At 44.3% G+C, this 24247-nt stretch overlaps 1 protein-coding gene across 1 annotated transcript in view; it reads right to left on the bottom strand.

The window, feature by feature from the left end:
- Positions 1–24247, bottom strand: part of LAMB4 (laminin subunit beta 4) — a 109419-nt gene that overhangs the window by 30209 nt on the left and 54963 nt on the right. Inside the window, exons 20-26 of the mRNA XM_049641329.1 lie at positions 16573–16750; positions 15050–15193; positions 13372–13603; positions 12442–12599; positions 10549–10773; positions 9222–9442; positions 3702–3798 (exon numbers count right to left, since the gene is read on the bottom strand). Coding sequence (XP_049497286.1) covers positions 3702–3798; positions 9222–9442; positions 10549–10773; positions 12442–12599; positions 13372–13603; positions 15050–15193; positions 16573–16750 — 1255 coding nt within the window. The remainder of the gene's footprint in view (positions 1–3701; positions 3799–9221; positions 9443–10548; positions 10774–12441; positions 12600–13371; positions 13604–15049; positions 15194–16572; positions 16751–24247) is intronic.

The following is a 24247-nucleotide window of genomic DNA, read 5'->3' as shown; positions in this document are numbered from 1 at the left end:
TTTCTTTTCTTTTCTTTTCTTTTCTTTTCTTTTCTTTTCTTTTCTTTAAAGTTTATTTACTTTTGACAAAGAGAGAGACAGTGTGAGCATGAGCTATGGAGGGGCAGAGAGAGAGGGAGACACAGAATCCAAAGCAGGGTCCAGGCTCCGAGCCATCAGCACAGAGCCCGATGCAGGGCTCGAACGAGCCGTGAGACCATGACCTGGGCTGAAGTTGGATGCTTAACCGACTGAGCCACCCAGGCGCCCCTAGTTCGTGGTTTCTATCTGGAAAATCTTAGGGACCGTCTTTACTGTGCAAGTGTTCATGCTCAGGCTTCTTTACCAATTCGGGTAACATGGATCTACTGGTGGTTGACACATACTCCCCCACGGGTGGCTCAGGCATGTCAGAGACTCTCTCAGAATTCTCCTGAACACCCTCTGTCTTAGTAAAACCCAGCCTGGGTGTGTGGACCCATGCTGTTTTCCATTCTATAAGGTGAATTAGTCCATTCTCAAAAAAGGGGGGGATATTGCTCGTTCGGATTCACCCAAAGGAGTTGAAAACTTACGTCTGCACAAAAACCTGCAGACAGGTGTTTACAGAAGCTTTGTTTATAATTGCCAAAACTTGGAAGGAACCAAGATGTCCTGCAGTAGGTGAGTAGATAAATGAACCATGGTGTAAGGGATATTTTTCAGGGCTAAAAAGACACGAGCTTATCCAGCCATGAAAAGACATGGAGGGACCTTAAATGCATCATATTACCTAGTGGAATAGATCAATCTGAAAAGGCTACATACAGTAGGATGCTGACTACCAGACATTCTGGAAAAGGCAAAACTATGGAGATCGTAAAAAGACTAGTGGTTGGCATGGGCTGTGGGAAGAGGGGTGGAGAGAGCAGAACGGGTGGAGGGCAGAGGTTTTTAGGGCAGTGAAAATATTCCATGTGATACCATACTGGTGGATACACGTCCTTATACATTTGTCCAAAGGCACAGGATGGAAAATACCAAGAGTGAACCGTAAAGTGAACTATGGACTTTGGTGGTTATGGTTTGTAGTTTCGTCAGTTGTGACAAATGTGTCACTGTCTTGGGGATGTTGATAATGGGGAAGGCTATGCATGGAGGGGTGGTGGGGACATACGGGAAATCTCTGTACCTTCCTCTCAATTTTGGCATGAACCTAAAAGTGCTCTCAAAAAAAATAAAGTCCTTTTAGAAAGGGAAAAATTAATTTTGTCTTAGTTAAAAAAAACCCACAAAAAACAAAACTAATGCCGCATGTACTTCATTTGAGTAGGTTTCTGATAAAGGCGGAAGATGGAGGAGGGACAGAGCTATGGAAGTTACAGCAATTTCCAAAAGGTCAGGGAATCATTAGCCTAACTGCAAGGAACAAGTGATTTTAAAATGCATTTTTGGGGCACCTGGGTGGCTCAGTAGGTCAAGCATCGGCCTCTCGGTTTTCGGCTCATGATCTCACAGTTCGTGAGTTCGAACCCCACATGGGGCTCTGTGCTGGCAGCACGGAGCTTGCTTGGAATTCTCTCTCTGTCTGCCTCTCCCTTGCTCACTCTCTCCGTCTCTCAAAAAAATAGATAAATACACTGAAAAAATAAAAATAATTTAAAAAATTTACAAAATGCATTTTACAGCCTGAGTAAAAATGTCAATGACAAATAAAAGCTGATTAACATGCTAGGCTCCTTAACTAGATACCATCTGTCCAGCACGTTCACTTTGGCCTCAGCAGGAACCCCCTCGGGGGCAACACTAGGTCAACTTCACCAGCTGGAGGCCCAAGTTCCTCTTATAAACTACCCTTCCCCAGGAGCGTCGGGGGGGGGGGGGGTGGTCTGTGGCCTGAGCTGATCATTTGCAAAGTTTTCTCTATAAAAGATGAAATCTTTTCAGAAAATAAGATTATTGAAATATTAGAGGGGCACAGAGGAAGAGGTTTAGATGGATTTTCCAGGAACCAAAATTCCTCCCTGGTTTTTAATGTAGCAATTACACTTAGAAAACTAAGTGGGACCGGGAAACCGCTGAGCATATGTATTTGAATGGGGCAAGGAGATAAAGGCAATTTATTTTGGTCACAAAAGCACATTTATAGGGGCACCTAGGTGTCTCAGTCGGTTAAGCATCCGACTCTTGATTTTGGCTCAGGTCATGCATGATCTCATGTTCGTGAGATCAAGCCCCACATCAAGCTCTGGGCTGACAGCATGGAGCCTGCTTGGGATTTTCTCTCCCGCTCTCTCTGCCTCTCCCCTGCTCTCTCTCTCTCAAAATAAATAAATAAATCTAAAGAAAAAAAGCATGTTTATAAAGGAATAGAAAGGAGGAAAGAGTTACCACGTGTGGCTATGTAGAGGTGCACGTGATAAGCCCACCACATCCGGTATTTATTTGGATTGACTTCTTTCAACAGCAGACTTTAGAGATTCAAAAATCCCTCCTCCTAGAATCAACACATATTCTAAATCTGTGCCATCCAGGGGCGCCTGGGGTGGCTCAGTTGGTTAAACATCCGACTTTGGCTCAGGTCATGATCTCATGTCTCATGGGTTCAAGTCCTGCATCGGAGCCTGTGCTGACAGCTCGGAGCCTGGAGCCAGTTTCGGATTCTGTGTCTCCGTCTCTTTCTGCCCCCTTCCCCGTTCGTGCTCTGTTCTCTCTCAAAAATAAATAAACATTAAAAAATTGTTTTTAATCTGTTCTGTCCAATATGGTAGCCACTTACCACAGGTGGCTACTGGAATTTAAATGAATGACACACGCAGTTCTGTCCCTCATTTGCACCAGCCACATTGCAAGCACCCACCAGCACACAGGCTGGTGGCTCCTGTGCTGGGTAGTGCCCACCGGACCATTTCCATCTCTGCAGAAAGTTCCTTGGGATGGTGCTGCTCTAAATCCCACAATCAGTGCTAAGACAAGGGACAAAGGGCACTAGAACACAAACTCCGGGAGATGGGGGGGCGGGGGGGGGGGCCTTGCCTTACTGGTCATGACTTAGAGGCATGCGATGCGTATCTTAAAATAAATCATCAGTGAGTATCTGAAAGACCCAGAGGTATGAGATCCAAGGCGAGGAAACACCCCCTCTGCTGGCTTCCTATGAAGCGCACAGGCTGCTGGCTTCCTATCCTTCCATCGAGAAACTGTTTTTGTCAACATGCTTCCGAATAGCAGAAAACTGGCTACAAGTCATGACCTCTGAGGTCTGTTCTGTTTTAGTGACTGAAAAATTGCAATACAGGCTTCAACTTTTAATATAGACTAACATTTAATCTAGCCTAAAGTTTCATTTACTTTTTTACTTTTTTTTTTTTTTTTAATTTTAGAGAGAGAAAGAGAGCACAAGCAGGGGAGGGGCAGAGGGAAAAAGAATCTCAAGCAGGCTCCACACTCAGTGCGGAGCCGATGCGGGGCTTGATCCCACGACCCTGGGATCATGACCTGAGCCGAAATCAAGAGTCGGATGCTCGACCTACTGAGCCACCCAGGTGCCCTTAGCACAAAGTTTTAGTACAGGAGAAAAAAAAAATTTTTATAAGGCTACAAAAAATATTACTTTCAAAACTAAGATTAAAGTTTGTGAATTTTCTATCAAATAAAGACATTTAAAATTCAGCTGGTTCATAGCATACCCATGGAATGACCAGGTTGACAGTCCTCATGTTTTTAGAATTACCCATACTTACGAAGGCATCGTCCCAGTGGATCACCATAATAATTTTCCTTGCACTCACTGCAGTGTTTCCCATCATAGCCTAATTTACACGGACACTGGCCTGTAAGCTGTGAGAACAGTCATGGGTGAGGAATTGACAAGCTTTGCGATCTAAAAAAAATAATGCATTTTAATACAAAACAGTTTTCCCTCCAGTGATTTAGAACATACAGCTGTGCACAGGCAGAGGAAAGATGATGGTTCCCACGGCCAGCAACCACCCTCGACAATACCAAGGATCAGGAGCTAATGTGTTTTGGCTCAGGGCCCCTGAATATACCGCCTGCTTCCAGCTGTTCAAGGACAGGTGGCCCCAAACTGGGAAATATACACAGATGTAAATGAAAACAAAACACATAATGGGAAACGGTCCGCATTCTTTTCCTTTACAGTGTTATGGGAGTTCACTCCTAACACAGAGAGGCCACGGACCTGGACTGACATTCATCAATTAATCTGGCAAATCGTGATTCCATTACGGAATGTGCGATGGTGTTTCTCCCAACTGGGCTCATGTTTTGCTCAACAAAACAACATTTTTTTGCAATTGAGGCTTAATCATTAAAAAAAATATTTTAATGTTTATTTATTTTTGAGAGAGAGAAAGAGAGAGCACGAGTGGGGGAGGGGCAGAGAGAGAGGGAGACACAGAATCTGAAGCAGGCTCCAGGTTCCGAGTGGTCAGCACAGAGCCTGATGCGGGGCTCGAACCCACAAACCGTGAGATTGTGACCTGAGCCGAAGTCGGACCCTCAACCAACTGAGCCACACAGGCACCCCAGTCATTTAATGATAGCTATGAACTGTGTTTTGGGGAGAGGTCTGATTTTTTTTGTGCATCCTCCCAACTGGATCCTTGACCAGCTTTTCTGAAAATGGAGGAGGTTAGAAAATTAACTGTAGAAAAATACAGAAGCAAATCATTATTGTCACGGTCCTAGGTTATTCTTGAGCAAATAAATCTGCTTAAACAACTCTGTAAGTCGCTCAATTTATAAAATGGCTGGATCTACCAAGCTTCTACCCATCTTTGGGGTTCCCATGAGCTTCTGCTCAAATGTAAGGAGTTATGGGGAGCCTACTGTCCCGGAGGCCTGTCATTCTTCTGGTTGTTCTTAACTGCTGCACAATGATTTCTCACACAGTGAGATTTCTCGCACATTTCTCACACGACGATTTCTGACGCAGAATCTGTTCCTTCGTAACCTGCTCCCATCACTCGGTGTCCTGTCTTACGGAATCGCGCAAAACAAGCGGTCTCCCACTTCCTCTCCTTACGGCCCTTCTCCCAGCTAGAGATGGCTGCTCTCAATTTGCATTTGCTTCTTCTCTTCAGGCTGACTACCCATAATTCCTTCAAGCCTTCATCACAGAATAGCAATGGTTCTATCCACTCTCCGGGCCGTCTTCCTTTGGACACACACCAGTCTGTATGTCAATATGACGTTTAAAACGTGGTTCTCAGGGAGAACAGCAATGTTCCTACAGCTGCCTGACCCGCACAGGGGACAGTGGGATAATGACTGCCCTGAACTTGGGCCTGGCATTCCCACTACTCCAGCCTGAATGGACATTGTCTCTTTGGCAGCCTGGCCACACTGCTGGCTCAGCTGAAGCACAGAGCGAAAATCCTCAGATGTTTTTCATGCAAGCTGGTGCCAAGCTATTACTCCCACCCTGTATTTATGCAATGGATTTTAAAAACCCAATTGCAAAACTTCACTTTTATCCTGGTAACATTTCATCTTCTTCTTTGCAGCCAACGGGACAGCCCGTCGGGATATCTTGCCTCTTGTTCTGGCTTTATCACATTGGCATCCCACTTTGCAATATCTGCAAATTTGATAATATTTGAGAAGCATGTTTCTCCAACTCCATCTAAACTGTTGATGAAAGTATTGGATGGCGCATTTGGATCTCTCTGTAATAAGGCACTAGGGATGCTTTACTGGTTGACATAGAGACATTTATCAGTGGTTGTTTAAATAGCTGGAAATCGAAATATCTACCTGTCTCTTCTATACTCCATTAAAAGTGTTCCCTGATTTTAAAGAGCAACCTTCCGGGGCGCCTGGGTGGCTCAGTTGGTTATATATCCAACTTCGTCCAACTTCGGCTCAGGTCATGACCTTGCGGTATGTGGGTTTGAGCCCCACGTCGAGCTCTGCGCTGACCGCTGGGAGCCTGGAGCCTGCTTCAGATTCTGTGTCTCCCTCTCTCTCTGCCCCTCCCCTGCTCACACGCTGTCTCTCTCTCTCTCAAAAATAAATAAACACTAAAAAAAAATTTAAAGAGCAACCTTCCCCAAGGAATCCCCAATGGACCAGACAATCCCAAATACCCTTGTCATAAGAGGACTTTTTGGTTAAACCAATGCCATCTGACTTTCACCTTGAGCTTCCCTTAGCCTCCATGACTGAACTGTGGTCTTTGTCGAGTGCTGTTGCAAATATACTTCCTAAAAGGTCTGAGAAGCATGCCAGACAGTGATGTCATGAACATTGGGAGTTCCTCTTGAATTAGGAAGCCAAGAAGTCATGGGGAGAGCTACCATTTTGTTTCATGATTGCTGGCTGCAGGTGTGAGGAGTGGAGGGGGATATGAGACAGGTGTGGTCATCTAGTATCATGGAGAGTATCACCACTCTCCAATAAAAGGAACCAGCACTCCCTAAAGAAATGGCTGATTCTCGGGGCACCTGGGTGGCTCAGTCGGTTAGGCGGCTGACTTCCGCTCAGGTCATGATCTCGCTGTCCGTGAGTTCGAGCCCCGCGTCAGGCTCTGTGCTTGTGGTGACAGCTCAGAGGCTGGAGCCTGTTTCAGATTCTGTGTCTCCCTCTCTCTCTGACCCTCCCCCATTCATGCTCTGTCTCTCTGTCTCAAAAATAAATAAAACGTTAAAAAAATTAAAAAAAAAAAAGGCTGATTCTAGGATGGGGGCAGGAAACACATCAGATGAGTTTCGAGTATCTTGTCAGGCAGAAAGGGCTTAAAAAAAACCCAAACCCAACAATGATGGGGTAAAAGGGATGCAGAAACCAAATGAAATAGCTCCCAATGACCAAAGCTGGAATAACCTGAACAGCAAAATAAAGCAGTATTGAATTATAACTTGAAGTATAATATAAATACCCATGACTCCATATGGATATTAAAAAATAATAAATGAAGAAAGGGGGGATGATGGATAAATCTCCTGTGCAGAAGAATTCCAAGTAATTTATGGAGACACTCTGCCCTCAAGGCAGGAGTATGAAACTCCCCACTCCTCAAGCATAGACAGTGCATGGTGACTTTCTTCCAAAGAGCATAGTATGGAAAGGAGGAAAAAGAGTAACTTTACAGCAGAGAAACATGACAAACATTACTTCAGCCAGGTGATCGAGATTTGCGTCTACAGTGATAAGACATGCACACAGTGTCGAGTCCTGATAGGATGTGATGAGCATCGCATTTTCTCTCCGTGGGCCTCATCCTCAAACTCATAATCCAAGTCTAATCACGAGAAAAACACCAGGTAAATTTGAATAGAGGGACATTTTAAAAAATCCTCCTCAAAATTGTTAAGCTCATCAAAACTAAGGAGAGCTTCATCGATGGAGGGTGGGGGAGAGGGGAAAGTGGGTGATGGGCATTGAGGAGGGCACCTGTTGGGATGAGCACTGGGTGTTGTTTGGAAACCAATTTGACAAATTATATTCAAGAAAAATAAGGAGAGCCTGAGAATCATCACGACAAAGAGGAGCTGAGGCTACATGAACGATTAAGTGTCATGTGATGTTCTGGATGGGATCTTGGAACAGAAAAGGGATGTTAGGGATAAAACTCAGGAAACCTGCATAAATTACGGACATTAGTTAATGATAATGTATCAATATTAGTTCACTGATTGTGGTAAATCTACCATACTAATGTAAGATGTTAAAAATAGAGGAAGCCTCGTGTGGGGTACATCTTCTCTGTACTATCTTCACGGCCTTTCTGTAAATCTATTTTAAAATAAACAATTTATTAAGGAAAAAAAAGGGCATGGTGAGTGTGTGGGTGTGGGTTGGAGCAGGAGGGTGGGAGAGAAAGATAAAGAAAAAAAAAGAGAAAGGAAAACACAGTCTGTGTATGAGAACTACCCTTCAAAGGTTTACTTGCATTAGACTTGACCTTTGAATAAGTTGAACAGCAGAGGCGAAATTGGAGATGAGCCATGGTTATCATTATGATTATTATTAGTTGGGAAAACTCCAGCTTCTAAAATTGGCATTCTGATTCCAATTATACCCTGGTCCCTATATTGTGGGTTCACTCTAAATTTCTTGTCACTGTTTCATCCTTCCCTCCAATTTCTATTAATGTGAAAAGTGTCTCAAAGAATATATTAATCCCCAAGCCCTAATCATGACATGAATAGTTTTTTTCCATAAATAGATAATGTCATACTAATTTTAAACATGCTCAGGGTACCTGGGTGGCTCAGTCGATTGAGCGTCCGCCTTTTGATTTCAGCTCAGGTCATGATCTCATGGTTCGTGAATTTGAGCCCCACGTTGGATTCCATGCTGACAGTGTGGAACCTGCTTGGGATTCTCTCTCTGCCTCTCTCTCTCTCTGCCCCTCCACCACTTGATCTCTCTCTCTCTCTCTCTCTGTCTCACTAAATAAACTTAAAAAAATTGTATGCTCATTGTTTTATTGACTAAAGATCACATGTGCAGTTAAGTAGCATTAATCGCATGTTAAGCAATGTGGATTTGCTCCTAGTGTATTACCCTGCATTCTCCAGGAACAATTAATGCTGGTCTGGTAAGTAAAGAGGACATCTTATTTTACCCATACGTAAACCAACTGGTGAAGGGTAGGGAACGACAGCTCAATTGTTTTTTTAATTATTATTTTTTTTAATTGAGAGAGAGAGAAAGAGCATGAGTGGGGTAGAGGGGCAGAGGGAGACAGAGAGAGAATCACAAGCAAGCTCCGGGCTCAGCACAGAGCCTGATGCGGGGCTTGATCCCATGACCCTGGGATCACGACCTGAGCTGAAACCAAGAGTCATATGTTCAACTGACTGAGCTGTCCAGGCGTCCCGACAGCTCAGGTTTTGAAAATGGAACTGTGGGCTCTGGAAGCACCTGTTGATTTTCATTCTGATAAATAATTCTGACCAACGATCAATTTCTTGGAGCTTCCCTAGGATTATACATATGATACAGGGAAAAAGAAAAGGTCGTCTGTATTTCGCTGCGTGTGAATCAAACTTCCCCAGTCACAGAGGGGTGTGGAGAAAACTGAAGCAGGCAAAACTTAACCTTGAGACCCTCATTCTCTTTTTTAGTCCTTTCCATTCCTTGATAAATGCATCTCTCCCCATAGAAGGCCAATCCTGTTTAAAAACACTAACTAGCAACAGTCCATAAAGAAAGCATTGTTTACAAATTTGGAAACCACGTCTCCCCATCACTTCCCACTCCAGCACCCTGGTAAGTTCCAAATGTCTTGCCTGGTCACAGTGGCCACTGTGAGAGGTCCGGGGGTCGCAGTTGCATGGCTGACATCCTCTGCCAGGGACAAGATTCCAGTATCCGTCAGCACAACGGTCACAGGTCTGGCCTGTGATGTTGGGGAGACAAGGACATGTGCCAGTGTTGGGGTCACAGAGGCAAGCTCCCTGACCAGGGGGACACGCAGCAGGAGTCACACCGGAAGGATGGCAGGAACACCCTGGGACAACAGAGCCATTGCTGGAGGCAAATTCGGCAGTAACACTGGCTTTCAACAAACCGTACAGACAGCTTTTCAGACCTGGACGCATCATTCCTCCAAAGGGCTCAAGGCAGAAACACCTGGCAATATTTCAGATTTATCAAAGAATCTAAGTAAGCTGAATCCATTCAACTCTCTTTGGTCTCCCCAAATAGCAATTTCACGTGGTTTGGCCAATTGTGTTCTAAGAGCTCACAATTAGGATGACTGAAAACCTTGCTTTTTTCCTCATGCTATTCATGATCTGAAAATAAACAGTCTATTAAACTGACTTGGGTCCACTGACACAGTTAAATATCTCCTAAAAACAAGCAGTTTTTTAAAAAATTTTAATGTTTATTTATTTTTCAGAGAGAGAGAGAGAGAGAGAGAGAGAATAAACAGGGACACAGAGAGAGAATAAGCAGGGGCAGAGATAGAGGGAGACACAGAATCCAAAGCAGACTCCAGGCTCTGAGCTGTCAGCACAGAGCCCGATGCAGGGCTCGAACCCACAAAGTGCGGGGTCATGACCTGGGCCGAAGTCAGATGCTTAACTGACTGAGCCACCTAGGCATCCCCCCCTTCTTTTTTATTTAAAAAAAAAATTGTTTTAACGTTTATTTATTTTTGAGATAGAGAGAGACAGAGCATGAATGGGGGAGGGTCAGAGAGAGAGGGAGACACAGAATCCGAAATAGGCTCCAGGCTCTAAGCTGTCAGCACAGAGCCCGACACGGGGCTCGAACTCACGGACCGCGAGATCATGACCTGAGCCGAAGTCGGACGCCCAACCGACTGAGCCACCCAGGCGCCCCTCCCCCCTTCTTTTTTAAATCACAGAATCAAACCCTTGCCCTCTTCTTCATCAGTGATTCTTGAATTTATACATTAAAGACACTGGATGAACTAGTTCCAGGGCAGATTCCTGGAGATTCAATTCAGTGGGTCGGAGGTAGTCTAGGAATCTGCCTGTTAATATCCCAGCACAGTCCCCAGGTGATTCTGGCACAGTACACAGTGGGCCACACTTCACTGCCATAGCCCCACCCTCCCCCACCTTGTCGGAAGCCCAGCAGACTTACTTCTGCAGGTCTGATTGATGGCCGATCCAAAGTGACCCGGTTTGCAGAACTGGCAGTTGGGTCCCTGAGTGTCGTGCAGACATCTAAGGCACTCCCCTGTTACCCGGCTGCAGGACTCTGGATCAGTCACATCGATGTTGTTATTGCACGCACATGGCCGGCAAGGTGCTCCTGAAATTCTGGGATTTCCATAGAAACCCGCAGAGCATTCGCCACACTGCTTACCTGAAAGAAGGAGAGAGGCAAAGGGAGTAAGAAGAGAGGTGTGTGTGTGTGTGTGTGTGTGTGTGTGTGTGTGTGTGTGTTGGGGGAGCGGGGATGGAGACTGTTATAGAGAATAATGAATAATTAGGCGCTTTTAGGGATAACGGGAGGTCACACACTGGAGATGAAGAAGAAAACGTGTTGTGAATTAAAGCAAAACATTCATTTTAATTTCTTATCCATTCAGAGAGTAAAATGGTTGTTCAGAACTAAGAAGTCCTTAGTGAAGAATGCAAGAGTGCATTCTAGTCTTTCTTCAAAAACCACAGAGTGGTGGGCACAGGGATCCCTGGATCCTTATATAATGGGGGTGACCCGAGTGCGCCTTGGGACCCAAAGCTAATCTGAGCCCCTGTTCTGGTCCTGGAGGTGAACGTGCAGCACCCTGAGATGTGTGTCTAGCAGTGAAGATGGTGACACTGGTTTTGTTGATGTACGAACCCTGGAGGGTGTCTTTATCAAGCGCTGTCTGGGGAAACCATCCCTGTTACCTTTCCAACCGCCGGGCAATGGTAGTCAGTTAGGTGCCTCAACTCTGGGTCTGCTCCCCTCATTTTGGGTCATCCTAGTTAGGAATTCTCTTGTTGGCCAGTCATGGCCTGAGTTCTTAAAAACTGACCAACCAAGCCAAAATGTACATGGACGAGATCAGAATCATGTAGAGACATAGGCAGCAAATAAGACAAAATTAGCCATATAATTTATTATCATCACGGTAATTATCATTGAAGAAAACTTCGGCACCATAGTTTCAAAATATGATTAAGTTAAGTGGCTTTTATGTTTTTTTCCTTGTTTGCATCACACACACACACACACACACACACACACACGCACACACTCATGCTTAAACTCTTCAAAATAAAATGTTTGGTAGAGAGACAGACAAAAATATTGAATTGACTTCTACAGTGTCTGTGCGATGCCCAAATCAGTGCTTCAAGACGTCTGAAAAAAAGAAGTTATATCTTTGAAATATCAGCCAAATGGATTGGTTGGAATTATATAAAGAAAGCATTTGATTAAAATTTCTTAATTTTTAATTGCTTATGTTAGATGTTGTATAAGACATACATGTTACTTAATCACATATGTATCTTACTTAACATGTGATGATTTTATTTGAAAGAAATCAATTTGATTTGAACTCATTTGGTCAGTTTTCCAGAACATTATTTAAAAAGTTATAGCTCAGAGGAATGAGCTTTTAATTGTCGTTGGTTTTTGAAACATTCAAATTCTTTGTTCAGTAAAGCATCAGTGTACTAAATTGTGCCTTCTTTTTTTAGAGAGAGAGAGAGCAAGAGAGAGGGGCAGAAGGAGGGAGAAGGAGAGAGGCAGAGAGAGAGAGAGAGAGAGAGAATCCCAAGCTGAAGCCCATACTCAGCAGGGAGCTGGATGCCAGGCTCAATCCCAGGACCATGAGATCGTGACCTGAGCTGAAATCAAGGGTCAGATGTTCAACCGACTAAGCTACCTAGGCACTCCCCAAATTGTGTCTTCTTGCTATTAACTCATATTCGGTACCCCTCAACTGTTCGAGGCAGATAAATTACAAGCATGGAATCATGTTTTTGAGATAGCAGTATGGGATGGAAGAAAAACACCATCATGAACTATACTGTGTACCTGCATAACCTTGAAGACAATTGCAGATCACATCTGAGCTCCAAGGATCCTGATAACAGGAATGAGCAAAATACTGATTACTCGAGGGAACATCCGGACACGGGCAAGGACGGCAGGAGCGTCCTGAAGGAGGATCCCCATAGTAACCATCAATGCACCTGTCAAGACAATTTCTTTTTACCAAGTGTTCACAGGAAAAACTCACATTAGCCGATGTGGACTTGCCATGCTTGAGGACAGTGCAACTCTCAAAAGTCAACATTTTACATTAAAAAAAAAAAAAAAAAGTCAACATTTTAGAAGATGCTTGCTTGCTCTGTGAAGTGAGTTTTTAATTTTTATTTATTAAAATTTTTTTTTATGTTTATTCATTTTTGAAAGACAGAGAGACAGAGCACAAGGAGGGGTGGAGCAGAGAGAGAGGGGGAGATACAGAATCTGAAGCAGGCTCCAGGCTCTGAGCTGTCAGCACAGAGCCCGATGTGGGGCTCGAACTCACGAACTGCGAGATCATGACCTGAACTGAAGTCAGACGCTCAACCAACTGAGCCACCCAGGCGCCCCGAAGTGATTTTTTTAATTTACATTGAAAGTCCCAAGATATAGTCATTAAACTCGATATAAAAGTCCCAAGGTATTGTCATTAAACTCAATATAGTAGCAGTTAATTTACATGTCATATTTCAGGGACATAAAAAGCAAGGTGTCAGGCAAATAAATGCCTAGCTTTTATTTAATCAGACAACGTCTATCTCATGACAAGATTCTGAAGGACACCAGGACTGATACTCTGTTTCGGCCATCCCCCACCCAGAGATCATTCTACGCTTAAATACTATTGAGAATCTACTCAGCGGTCCTTCAGACAGTGTTGTGAGACCAGAACAAAAGAAACAAAACTAAAAATCAAAGTGCATCTGAATTCCATACCTTTCACAGTTTCTTCCTGTTGTAAAACCCCCGCAATTGAAGCATGACCCTGTCTCTGGATCACAAAGTTCAGCGAAACCATTACAAAGGCAAGGGCGGCAGTTGGGAAATCCAAAGTAGCCTGCCAGGCACCGATCACATTGGAGGCCAGCCACCTCCCCCTGGCAGGCGCACTGTCCCGTTATCTGGTCACATACAGCACTCTTTGAGCCTTGAGGGTGGCAGTGACATGCTAGATAAAGAAAGAAAGAGAACATGTTGGGTGGGGGCACGTGGTGTGCTGGCGAATTGAGTTATGGTCCTGATTTTGTAGTCCTGAACTTACTGTAGCATCCCAATCAGGTAAATAAAGAGTCTGAGAACCTGGCATATACCTAGTACCAGGTCAATGTTTATTAAATAATTCACTGATTCACCCAATGAACAGGATGCTGTGAGCCATTGGGTCTCATCAGCACTATTTATACAGAGGACCTGAACAAGGAACATGCTTTTTTTTTTTTTTTTTTTTTTTAACATTTGTTTATTTACTTTTGAAAGAGAGAGAGAAGGAGACAGAGGATCCCAAGCAGGCTCTGTGCTGTCAGCGCAGAGCCCAAGGTGGGGCTCCAACTCATGAACCGTGAGATCATGACTGGAGCTGAAATCAAGAGTTGGATGCTTAACTGACCGAGCCACCCAGGCGCCCAACAAGTAATGTGTTTTTAATGACCTAAACTTCCATTTATCACGTGAGTCAAAACTTCAAGATTATTAAAAATGACACCTTTCTCAAGATGGTTGGATTTTTTTCTTTTTCCTGGGCTCAATCAGAAAGGCTCAATCCCTTTCTGACAAAGTGGATCCTTTGAGCCAATCTTCCCTATACAAAAATGGGATATGGAAGACACGTTTGCTCCTTTGTGTATATCCCTTTGTGTATCTCAAGCACTTTTTTTTTAAGAAAGGGAGCGGGGAAGGGGGTAGAAATAACGGACCTAAGCACTGTGTGCTGAACAGCTAGTTGCAGGTGCACTATCTTTCTGAACCATGACTGAAAATATATGCTCCTTTACCTTAGGAACATGGTTCCTATGATAGGTTTCTGTGGGGAACAGTATTTTCGCTATTGGTTTACAGCATGAACAGAGGACTATATACCCTGAACATGACGGCCATGAGAATGTGTCACCATGTATGGACAGAGACCCATCTAAACCCTGATTGTTGGGGAGATTATAGAATGAGTTCCATGGCTGTTTGTGACCCCAGCACCACAGAAGGTAATATCTAGGTGACAGTCTTGTCCCCTTTCTTGACTTCCCAATGTCATCGTTGTTTTAGCCTGGCCAGCCACGGGGCGTCTGTGCCAGATCCTAAAGCTGGGTCGGCACAGCCCACTCATTTCCTGGTGCTCCCACATCCTCCCTGGACTGGGAGAATCACAGGCCATGTTTTCATCATCACTCACGATTCCTAATGGAGCTCTGTACACATTGGCACCCACCAAATGGAGGAATGAAATACGATGGAAAAGTTTTCTGTACTCTTGATCTACACGGACAGACAGCCTAAGTCGTGTGGCCAAATTCCCAACCCCTACCCCCTCTTTTCATTTCCCCCTCTGGTTTTCCTGCCTTCAAAACTCCAAGGTTGTGCCCATGCATGTCTTTCCCCCCACGGTGTTTTTGCTACGTACGGTGACAGCCATGATGTCCTAAACCGTAGCTTCCTGTGGAGCACCTGTCACAGCAGCGCCCGGCCACGTGGGGCTTACACTGGCACTGGCCCCCAAGCCGGCTGCAGTTGGGCCCCACCGAGCCCTGGGGGTGACAATTGCAGGCTGTGGGGAGACAAAGGGGACAATTAGAGGTGCGGGAAGTGACAGGGGTGCACCTGGTCCTTGTGGGAGCTTTAGTTCACCTCTCTTTCATTAGATACTTCTCTAATCCTTAACTCCCTCATCTGTTAAATGGGGAGAATACAGGATCTACCCCAGGGGATTATAAGGACCAAAGACAATAATGCCTGTGAAGTCTTTAGAACTGTGTGGCATGTAGGAAGTCCTCAGTAAACATTACGTAATAAACAGATCTTAACAATAAATGTTACTCAGTAAGTTAATGAAAGGCTTAAAATAAGTTGTTTTCATAATAGTCCCAGTATAATTATTATTATTTCCGATTACTTCAATTCCTGATGATCCATGTTGGTGCTGGACTATTTGTTTGATTTCCCTTATTCTATATGTTTCACTAGGCATCCTGAAGGCAGAGTCCTGCCGGGTAATGGGAAAAGCCTTTGCTCAGAATTCAGGAACCCCAGGCTTTCATTGCAACTCTCACTCTATACAAGTGTTTCTCAACTGGGGGGAGATTTTGCTCCCTCAGGGAACATATGACAAAGTTTGGAGACTTTTTTGAACATTGCACCTGGGGGGAAGGTTCTCCTGGTATCAGGTGAGTAGCAGGTAGGTAGGCTGCTAAACATCCCATAATGCACAGAACAGCCTTCCATGCCGACCTCCCCTCCACAACAAAGCATTATCCAGCCCCAAATTTCAAAAGTGCAAAGGGTGAGAAATACTGCTCTAGAGCTTAGTGAAATGGACAAGTTACCTAGTGTTTTGGGACCCCAATAGCCTTGTTTATTAAATGAAGGTTTAATAAAGGATGCAGGATGAAAGAAGTTGTTTAGAGTTCCTTCCAACCCTGAAATTCCAGGATTCTGAATAAGTATTTTTGGAGCATTCTTCCAGGAATCTAGCATCCCAACACTACTGCAAGGTTCCTTTTTAATTTTCATTTTTAAAAAATTTTTTAAATGTTTGTCTTTATTTATTTGGTGGGGGTAGAGAACGAGTGGGGGAGGGGCAGAGAGAGAGGGAGAGAGAGAGGATCCTAAGCAGGCTCTGCGCTGTCAGCGCAGAGCCCGACGTGGGGTTTGATCTCACAAACCAAGAGACCGTGACCTGAGCCGAAATGAAGAGTCAGACGCTTGACCGACTGAACTGCCCAGGGCCACTGCCAGGCTCCTTTTTTTGTACATTTACTGTACTGTGCGTTGTGATTCTGACACATCAAGAGACTGCTCTGCGTACCTAATCATTGGGCAATTGGTATTGACACTGATCGTTTGGACTAGACGCTAAAATGAATTAAATCCATTCATTCACGTCCCAAAAAGCAGCACATCGGGAGAGCCCATTAAGCCACTACTCACCTACTGCCCCATTGTTTAGCCTGGCAGACATGCTCACTATAAGCCTTTCACACGCACCCGGGAGCATCTGAGGTCCTGTTTTCAAGGCAATTTCAACACAGTTGTGCAGGTGATATTCATCCAAATCCTGCTTGCTGCAGAAATTCTCCAGTGAATTGATCTGAGGAATCAGACTAAGCTTTGGAAATAATACGAAAGGAAAACGTACATTCATAATGGTCTGCCGTTCAAGATTCTACTTATAAAAACAATGAGATCTATGAGAAAATACTTTAAAACAAGATTTTAAGATTTTCATTTTATTTAAGAAATCTTCAAATAGGCACATCTATTGACTTAGGACAAAGAAAATGGGACTTTTTTTTTAAACCCTCCTTAATATATTATTAGCTTGCTAATAAATTTGTCTTAGGTTTCAAAGAGTCTTAACTAGGCGACGTGTGATAAATTCAGAAATTATGGCTCAGTGCATCCCATTGTGTCACTGGGGAACTCTAATTCCACAAAACTCTCCTTTTAAAGTTTTGTTCTTTTCAATTACATATGAACAGTTCTACATCAAACTGGCTGCCTCTTGGAGAGTCACAGTGTAGATTAACACACTAATGCTCTGAGAAGTCCTACAAGAAAGCTACTCTTAAACTCTGTGTTTCCATACTTACGTAACCACTTGCTCCTATATTCAAATAACACTAACATCCCATAAACCCAATATTTCACAGATGCATTTTGGGAATTTCTGGCTTAGACCATACAGCGGTTAGAGGGACAAGTGCATTGTTCTAAGTGTCTTCTCAAAGATGACTTGTCTGTAGTTTGATGTGAAGAAAAGCCATACAGTTATATTTCTTGAGAAGATTTTATCTAAGTTATAACCTACTACCATTTACATTTTTTAAAGCTTACTTATTTTGAGAGAGCGAGCATGTACAAGTGGGGAAGGGGTAGAAAGACAGAGGGAGAGGGACAGAATCCCAAGCGGGCTCCGCGCCGACAGCAGTGAGCCCGATGCGGGACGCGAATGCACAAACCACGAGATCATGACCTGAGCTGAAGTCGGACGCTTAACTGACTGGGCCACCCAGGTGCCCCTAAAATGTTTTTGAATGGCTTGGATGATGCAGCAGAGAACACGTTGGTACAGTGGAACTGATCACAAGTTGGTCATTCTGAACAACTGGTAGAAAAAGCAGCATTGACATTAAGGTTTAATTCACCAGGTCAGGTTAAAAGAGTGAACTGGGTATCTCCCCTGGCCTTCTTCCTTTGTCCATTCTGAACCTCTTTCCCATGATCCTTTACTTCGACCCTCTTTCAACACCCCCCAGGCCCCCGCCCCCAGTCCTTCTCTGTCCTTTGACACCCCAGCAAGTGGAACCTCAACCCTGGATGCCTATTTCACAGCGTCTCCACTCCTCAAAACTCTATCCTCACCCTCCCTGCACTGTCTCTTTCTCCTCTTACTTCACAGAGAAAATGGAGCCTCCGACTTCCTGCGTCCCAAACTCTCAGCTCACAGGTACTTCCCCCGCCCCATTCCTGGCTCAGCCCTTAGGAAGAGGTGTCTACCACTCTGCCCTCAGCCTTTGCGAAACTTCTCTGTAGGTTATGCTTTCGTTAAGCGTTTCCTTTCAACCGGCATGTCAATGTGCTTAAATCTCTCCCATTTGTAAAATCACCTCCTTGATCACATGTATTTCTCCTGCCACTGCCCCCCCCCTGCCCTTTGACTAATTCCTTGATAGTCAAATTTCTCGAAACACGGTCTCCTGGCCACCCTCACTGCCTCTTCTCCTCCTACCTCTCCCCTATGCAACACCTCTCTGCCCACCCACCCCTAAATGTTGGGATCCTCAAGGTTCTCTCATCAGCCCCCTTCTTACTCCACATCCCCTTCCTAGGTGACCTTGACAATGATGTTGCTTTGGTTACCATCAATACATTGTTGACATCTGGATCTAGGTCTCTTGCCCACATCTCAATTATGGGCTCTAGATCTGCACAGACAGGCTTATTGGTTGTCCCACAGGCACTGCAAACCAACACACCTGAAACCCACTTTCCTTTCCTATTGGTAGGAAATAATGTCACCATCTGCCAATGTACTCGATGTAGAAAACTGGAGGTCATCTTTTTTTTTTTTTTAAGTTTACTTATTTTGAGAGTAAGAGAGAGAGCATAAGTGGGGGATGGGCAGAGAGAGAGAGAGAGAGAGAGAGAGAGAGAGAGAGAATCCCATGCAGGCTCCTTGCTATTAGCACAGAGCCTGATGTGGGGCTCAAACTCACGAACAGTGAGATCATGACGTGAGCCAAAATCAGGAGTCAGACGTTCAAATGACTGAGTCACTTAGGCACCTCAAAAAGATCATCTTTGATACTTGCCTCTTGGTCATCAACACTCCCCACCCATCCCATGTTCCCCCAACATCGAGTCAATCACAGGCTCGATCCATCTAACCTCTTAAATGTGTCTTCATTCCCTCATCGCTGCCCTAATTGAGGCCATCTGGATCGCCATGGTGGCAGACCAACAGACGTCCCATCTTCCACTCTTACCCCTTTCCCCCATCAATTTCCTACCTTGCAGTCACAGTGATTCCTTAAAAGCCAGTTTGTTCAGATAACCCCTCCTTAAAACCTTCAGTGGCTTCCTATTGCCTCAGGATAAAATCTAAATTCGATCTCTTTTCATTCTGTTATCCCCCAACCTCTTGGCTCAGTGGTTCTGTTTGGGAGGTGCTGCCCCCTAAGGGGGCATTTTGGAAATTCCAGGGGGTGGTTTTGGTTGTCATGGCCATTGGAATGAGGTGTGTTAACTGGCTTTTAGTGAGTGGGGATCAGAAACCCCAGACATATTGACAAAAAAGAAATTCATCGCATGGCTCCTATAGCGTTCGAATGTCTCACCAAAAATCCATGAAGGAGAAATCCTTGTTTACAATTCTGAGTTGAAAGCCCTGCTCTATGTTTTAAACAAACATGTTACACATGTTTGTAACACACCTGCTTTCATGGCTGTCTCGTGTAGGGTGATTCTGCACATATGAGCATGTCCCTGCCTCATTATGTCTTCTGCATATTCATGCCTGTGCACATACATATTGAAATACATAGTGTTTCTCTATAAATTACTCTCCTTTTAGGTCTCTTTGTATTTGCACATCACATTGATGTTATTTGGAAAGTGTAGGCTATAACGCCTATGAATTGCATTTTAAATTGGTGGAGGGTTACAAAATATTTGTCATAAAGTACAAATGGGTTGGGAAGGGGCGCCTGGGTGGCTCAGTCGGTTATGCATCTGACTCTTGATTTCAGCTCAGGTCATGACCTCACGGTTCGTGAGATTGAGCCCCACATCGGGCTCTGTGCTGACAGTGCAGGGCCTGCTTGGGATTCTCTCTCTCTCCCTCTCTCTCTGTCCTTTCCCAGTTTGTGCGTGCACGCTCTCTCAAAATAAACAAATAAACTAAAAACAAAAAAAGAGGAGGTTGGGTCAGGGGATGTTGAGAATCACTGCTGGAGTCACAATGAGCTTTTCCATTCAGTGACCTGTCCCAGCTCGTAGTGGCTCCTCTGCCACGTTGCCATTTCCCGTGTGATCGTCTGCATCTCTCCTTTAGAGAGTGAGCCCAGCATGTCCGGGCAAGTGCTGGTCTTAGTCACACCTGTGCCTACCATAGTGTCTGATTTACAGTAAACACTTCATAAATGTTTGCTCAGTAGAGAAGTACTTAGACATGTCTAGCGTGGTACCTTCAAGTGGATACTAAAATGACTACATTCTCCAAACACAAACCAAGTGAAGAATCCCGCAGAAAGAAGCCAGAGGCTAGGATTGAGGACGAGGGCATCCAACCGGGGACTAACTACCCACAGTTCTTGGTTGGAGGCAGCTTAGAGGAGGCCATTCCTGGCACCAAAGCAGATGGACCAGATGATAAGAGTCCCCGTCAAATTATAGGATTTTGTAATGTCTTGACTCCCTTCTTCTCCTAGAAGCTTGTAAAGACTTTGTTGACCAAGTGCAGTCCATCCCATGGTTTAAAAGAATGACAGTGTTATAGTCTAGAATGTCTAATACAGCTTTTATCTCTAAACACATTTTTACGGAAGCATAGATCATGTAATCAGGGTGAGTGAAGGAAATCTCACGATGCTCCCCAAACAAAAGCTATTTGTGCAGGAGGAACATCCGGGATTGAACAAAGCTTTCGTCCGGGCTTCTTGGTAAAGCATTAGATGCAAGTGTTAATCTGGCTGCAGAGAAGAAGGGACGTTGAACGGGCCAGGTCTTAGGCAGTGAAACATCTTCCCAGAGCAGCGAAATCAGTGGTATGGAAGTAACTGCATTAGTCTGTAATCATAGAATGCGCATGGACTTTCTCCTACTGGACATCCTGGGTCAGGGACTATAAGGGTCACTGTGGGTGCCCTGCCCGGATCTTCCCGTTCACCAGCTGCTGTGGCATTGGCTGCTGAAGGCTCACAGCTGTCCTTTTTCCCAGAAACTTGGACTCAGCCACTTGTCCAGAAGTTCATGCACTCATGAGCCGGATGAGGTGGATGAGGTGGACGCACACAGGCCCACCCTGTTGCCTCCAGGTGGGACCAACTCAGTGGCACAATTATGCTCCAGAGCTCCCTGTGGGATCAGCTGCACTTCAGTGCAGATCCCATCCTTGCTCGGTTCCTTCCCCTGTCCCTTTGCTCCTCTTCTCCCATGAGCATGCCCTCAATAAATCAGGTGCACTTGAGTCCCTGGCTCAGCTTCGGCTTCTGGGGAATCTGACCTGAAACAGGGATCTAGCATCTCTTCTGAGGTTCTGGCAGTTTGCCGAGATCAGGCTGCTCTCCTACTTTTCATGCAGGTTTCGTGGATTTCATAGCTATACGTAAGAGAAGGCGTGTTTGAAAACTGATCAAATGGATATGTTTTTGAGTTAATTTCAAATTATCCAATTATGTTATGTATCTAGCAAATATCATTGCAATGACTTCATTTACACATCTGTCTTCTGTATCAGGCTGAGAATTATTTGAGGGCAGGGACCACATCTGACACCCCCAGGAATCTACCCATTGTCAGCTCATGTGTGCTCAGTGAATAGGTGACGAGCGGGTAATTTGCATGGATGCATGAAATACAGCATCAAGCCATCATCTTTGGAATTTACAAAATTCCAAATGTTCAAGATGTAGATTTAAAATGAGAAATATCGGAGCACTTGGGTGGCTCAGTCAGTTAGGTGTCTGACTCTTGATTTCAGCTCAGGTCACGATCTCATGGTTTGTGAGTTCGAGCCCCACATTGAGCTCTGTGCTGACATCTCAGAGCCTGCTTGGGATTCTCTCTCCCATTTCTTTGCCCCTACCCTGCTCGCACACTCTCTCAGAATAAATAAACTTAAATTTTTTTGTTTTAAATGAGAAGTATCTTGGGGTGCCTGGGTGGCTCAGTTGGTTAAGTGTCTGACTCTTGACTTTGGTTCGGGTCATGATCTCACAGTTCGTGGGTTCGAGCCCCACATCAGACGAGAGCTTGCTTAGGATTCTTTCTCTGTCTCCATCTCTCTCTACCCCTCCTCCACTAGCACATGTGCGCTCGCGCTTTCTCTCTCACTCTCTCAATAGTAAATAAACTGGGGCACCTGGGTGGCTTAGTTGGTTAAGCGTCTGACTTCGGCTAGGGTCATGAACTCGCGGTCTATGAGTTCAAGCCCTGCGTCGGGCTCTATGCTGACAGCTTGGAGCCTGGAGCCTGCTTCAGATTCTGTGTCTCCCTCTCTCTCTGCCCCTCCCCTGTTCATTCTCTGCCTCTCTCTCTGTCAAAAATAAACATTAAAAATTAAAATAATAATAATAATAAATAAACTTAAAAAAAAATAAACTGAGGCATATCCTGGCTCTTATCAATTTGAGTTTCATGGCTATTATTATAATAATAAAATCCCTTTGTGATTTGGGAATTACTTAATGTCTTCCTTTCCCTTTCTTTAGTCTGCCTGGGTTCCCAACTTTTAGCTTTTTCCCCCTAAATTAAATCTGTTGGATTTGATTTTCTTACTTTGTGACTCACGTGGTGGTCCAAGAGTGTGGTTCTATAAAGCTCCTCAGGAGACAATATGACTTACACGGAGAGGGAAATCACGAGAATTCAAATCCTCATTCAAGAGTTTGTTTCAACTTTCCTCTTCATTTCTACCGTAACAGGGCAGAACCTCACCGCAATCTCCCGTGGCCCTCCAGGTGCAGGATTTAGACCATCTTTGGTGAAGGTCACCAGATTAAATACAAATCACCCAGGTGGAATTGAATTTCAGAGAAACAATGGATAATTTTTTACTATGTCTCATATAGTATTTGAAAGCAATATTTGGGACATATTTATACAATATTCAACTCTAACTGGGCACTGTGCTTTTTGTCTCCTCCCTCCCACCATCATTTCCTCCCTTCTCTGCCCTTTTCTTTCTCTCTTCTTTCTTTCTTGCTTTCTTGATTTCTTGCTTTCTTGCTTGCTTTCTTTCCTTCTTTTCCTTTTTGCTAAATCTTGCAATCCTACATCTGGTCAAATAATCTTACACAATTTTTTTTTGATGTTACAATACCTGAACTTACTGAATAGAATTCAAGGTACACCTGTCTCATACTGAACTCCATAGTAGATGATAAAGTAGCAAAGTGCCAGGTATAAATTTAAAATGTTTGATGGTTAAGAATTGAACATTGAAAACACAACTCATGAAATATGGACATACAACTAAGTCAGGGGTTGTCAAGCTGCCCGTAAAAGGCTATACAGTAAATATTTTTGGCTTTGTGGCCCTTGAGTTCTCTGTGACAAGTACTCAGCTCTGCCTTTGTAGCTTAAAGGCAGCTGTAGATAATATATAAACAAATGACCATGACCATGCTCATGTGCCAATAAACTCTGTAGGGCAGTAGTTTGCCAATGAAATCATATTAGAAGATTCTCATGAATATTTAAAAATGCAACTATAACAAATTAACTTGGTTTTGGGGCGCCTGGGTGGCTCAGTCGGTTAAGTGTCCGACTTCAGCTGAGGTCATGATCTCGCAGTTTGTGAGTTCGAGCCCGGCGTCGGGTTCTGTGCTGACAGCCCAGAGTCTGGAGCCTGCTTCGGATTCTCTGACCCTCCCCCGCTCACACTCTGTATCTCTCTCTCTCTCAAAAACAAATAAACATTAAAAATATATAATTTGGCTTTTATCCACAAAATTACTTCTAAGAGATCCCACACAATTCTATACAATTCTCCTGTGGGTGGGATGAAACTGGTAATTTTATATATTGCCAATCGTCCTGAACGTACATTGGAGACTACCTTCCAGAAATTCATTTGACGGGTTATTTCAAGAGTCAGAAAACCTTGGCAAGTAGGGAATAGATAGGTAAAAGAAAGCTTAAATTTCATCAGTGCCCAAACTCTGCCAAGTGTCTACCCTGGGCCCGAAGCTGGGGACAGAATGAAGGGATTGGAAGAAACATCTATGGCCCAACTCTGTGGGGGAAAGACATTGAAAGAAGTCATTCGAGGAAATATTGTGCATCGTTCCGAAAAATAAGAAGACTACAGAAACACCATAAGAAAACGCTCGTGATACAATGTGAACTGAAAAACATCTGCGTACGTACTTACATGAGCACC

Source organism: Panthera uncia, chromosome A2 (genome assembly GCF_023721935.1).
Source record: "Panthera uncia isolate 11264 chromosome A2, Puncia_PCG_1.0, whole genome shotgun sequence".
NCBI classification, from domain to species: Eukaryota; Metazoa; Chordata; class Mammalia; order Carnivora; family Felidae; genus Panthera; species Panthera uncia.
Note: the sequence above shows the minus strand (reverse complement) of the source record. Positions and strands in the feature narration are given on the sequence as shown.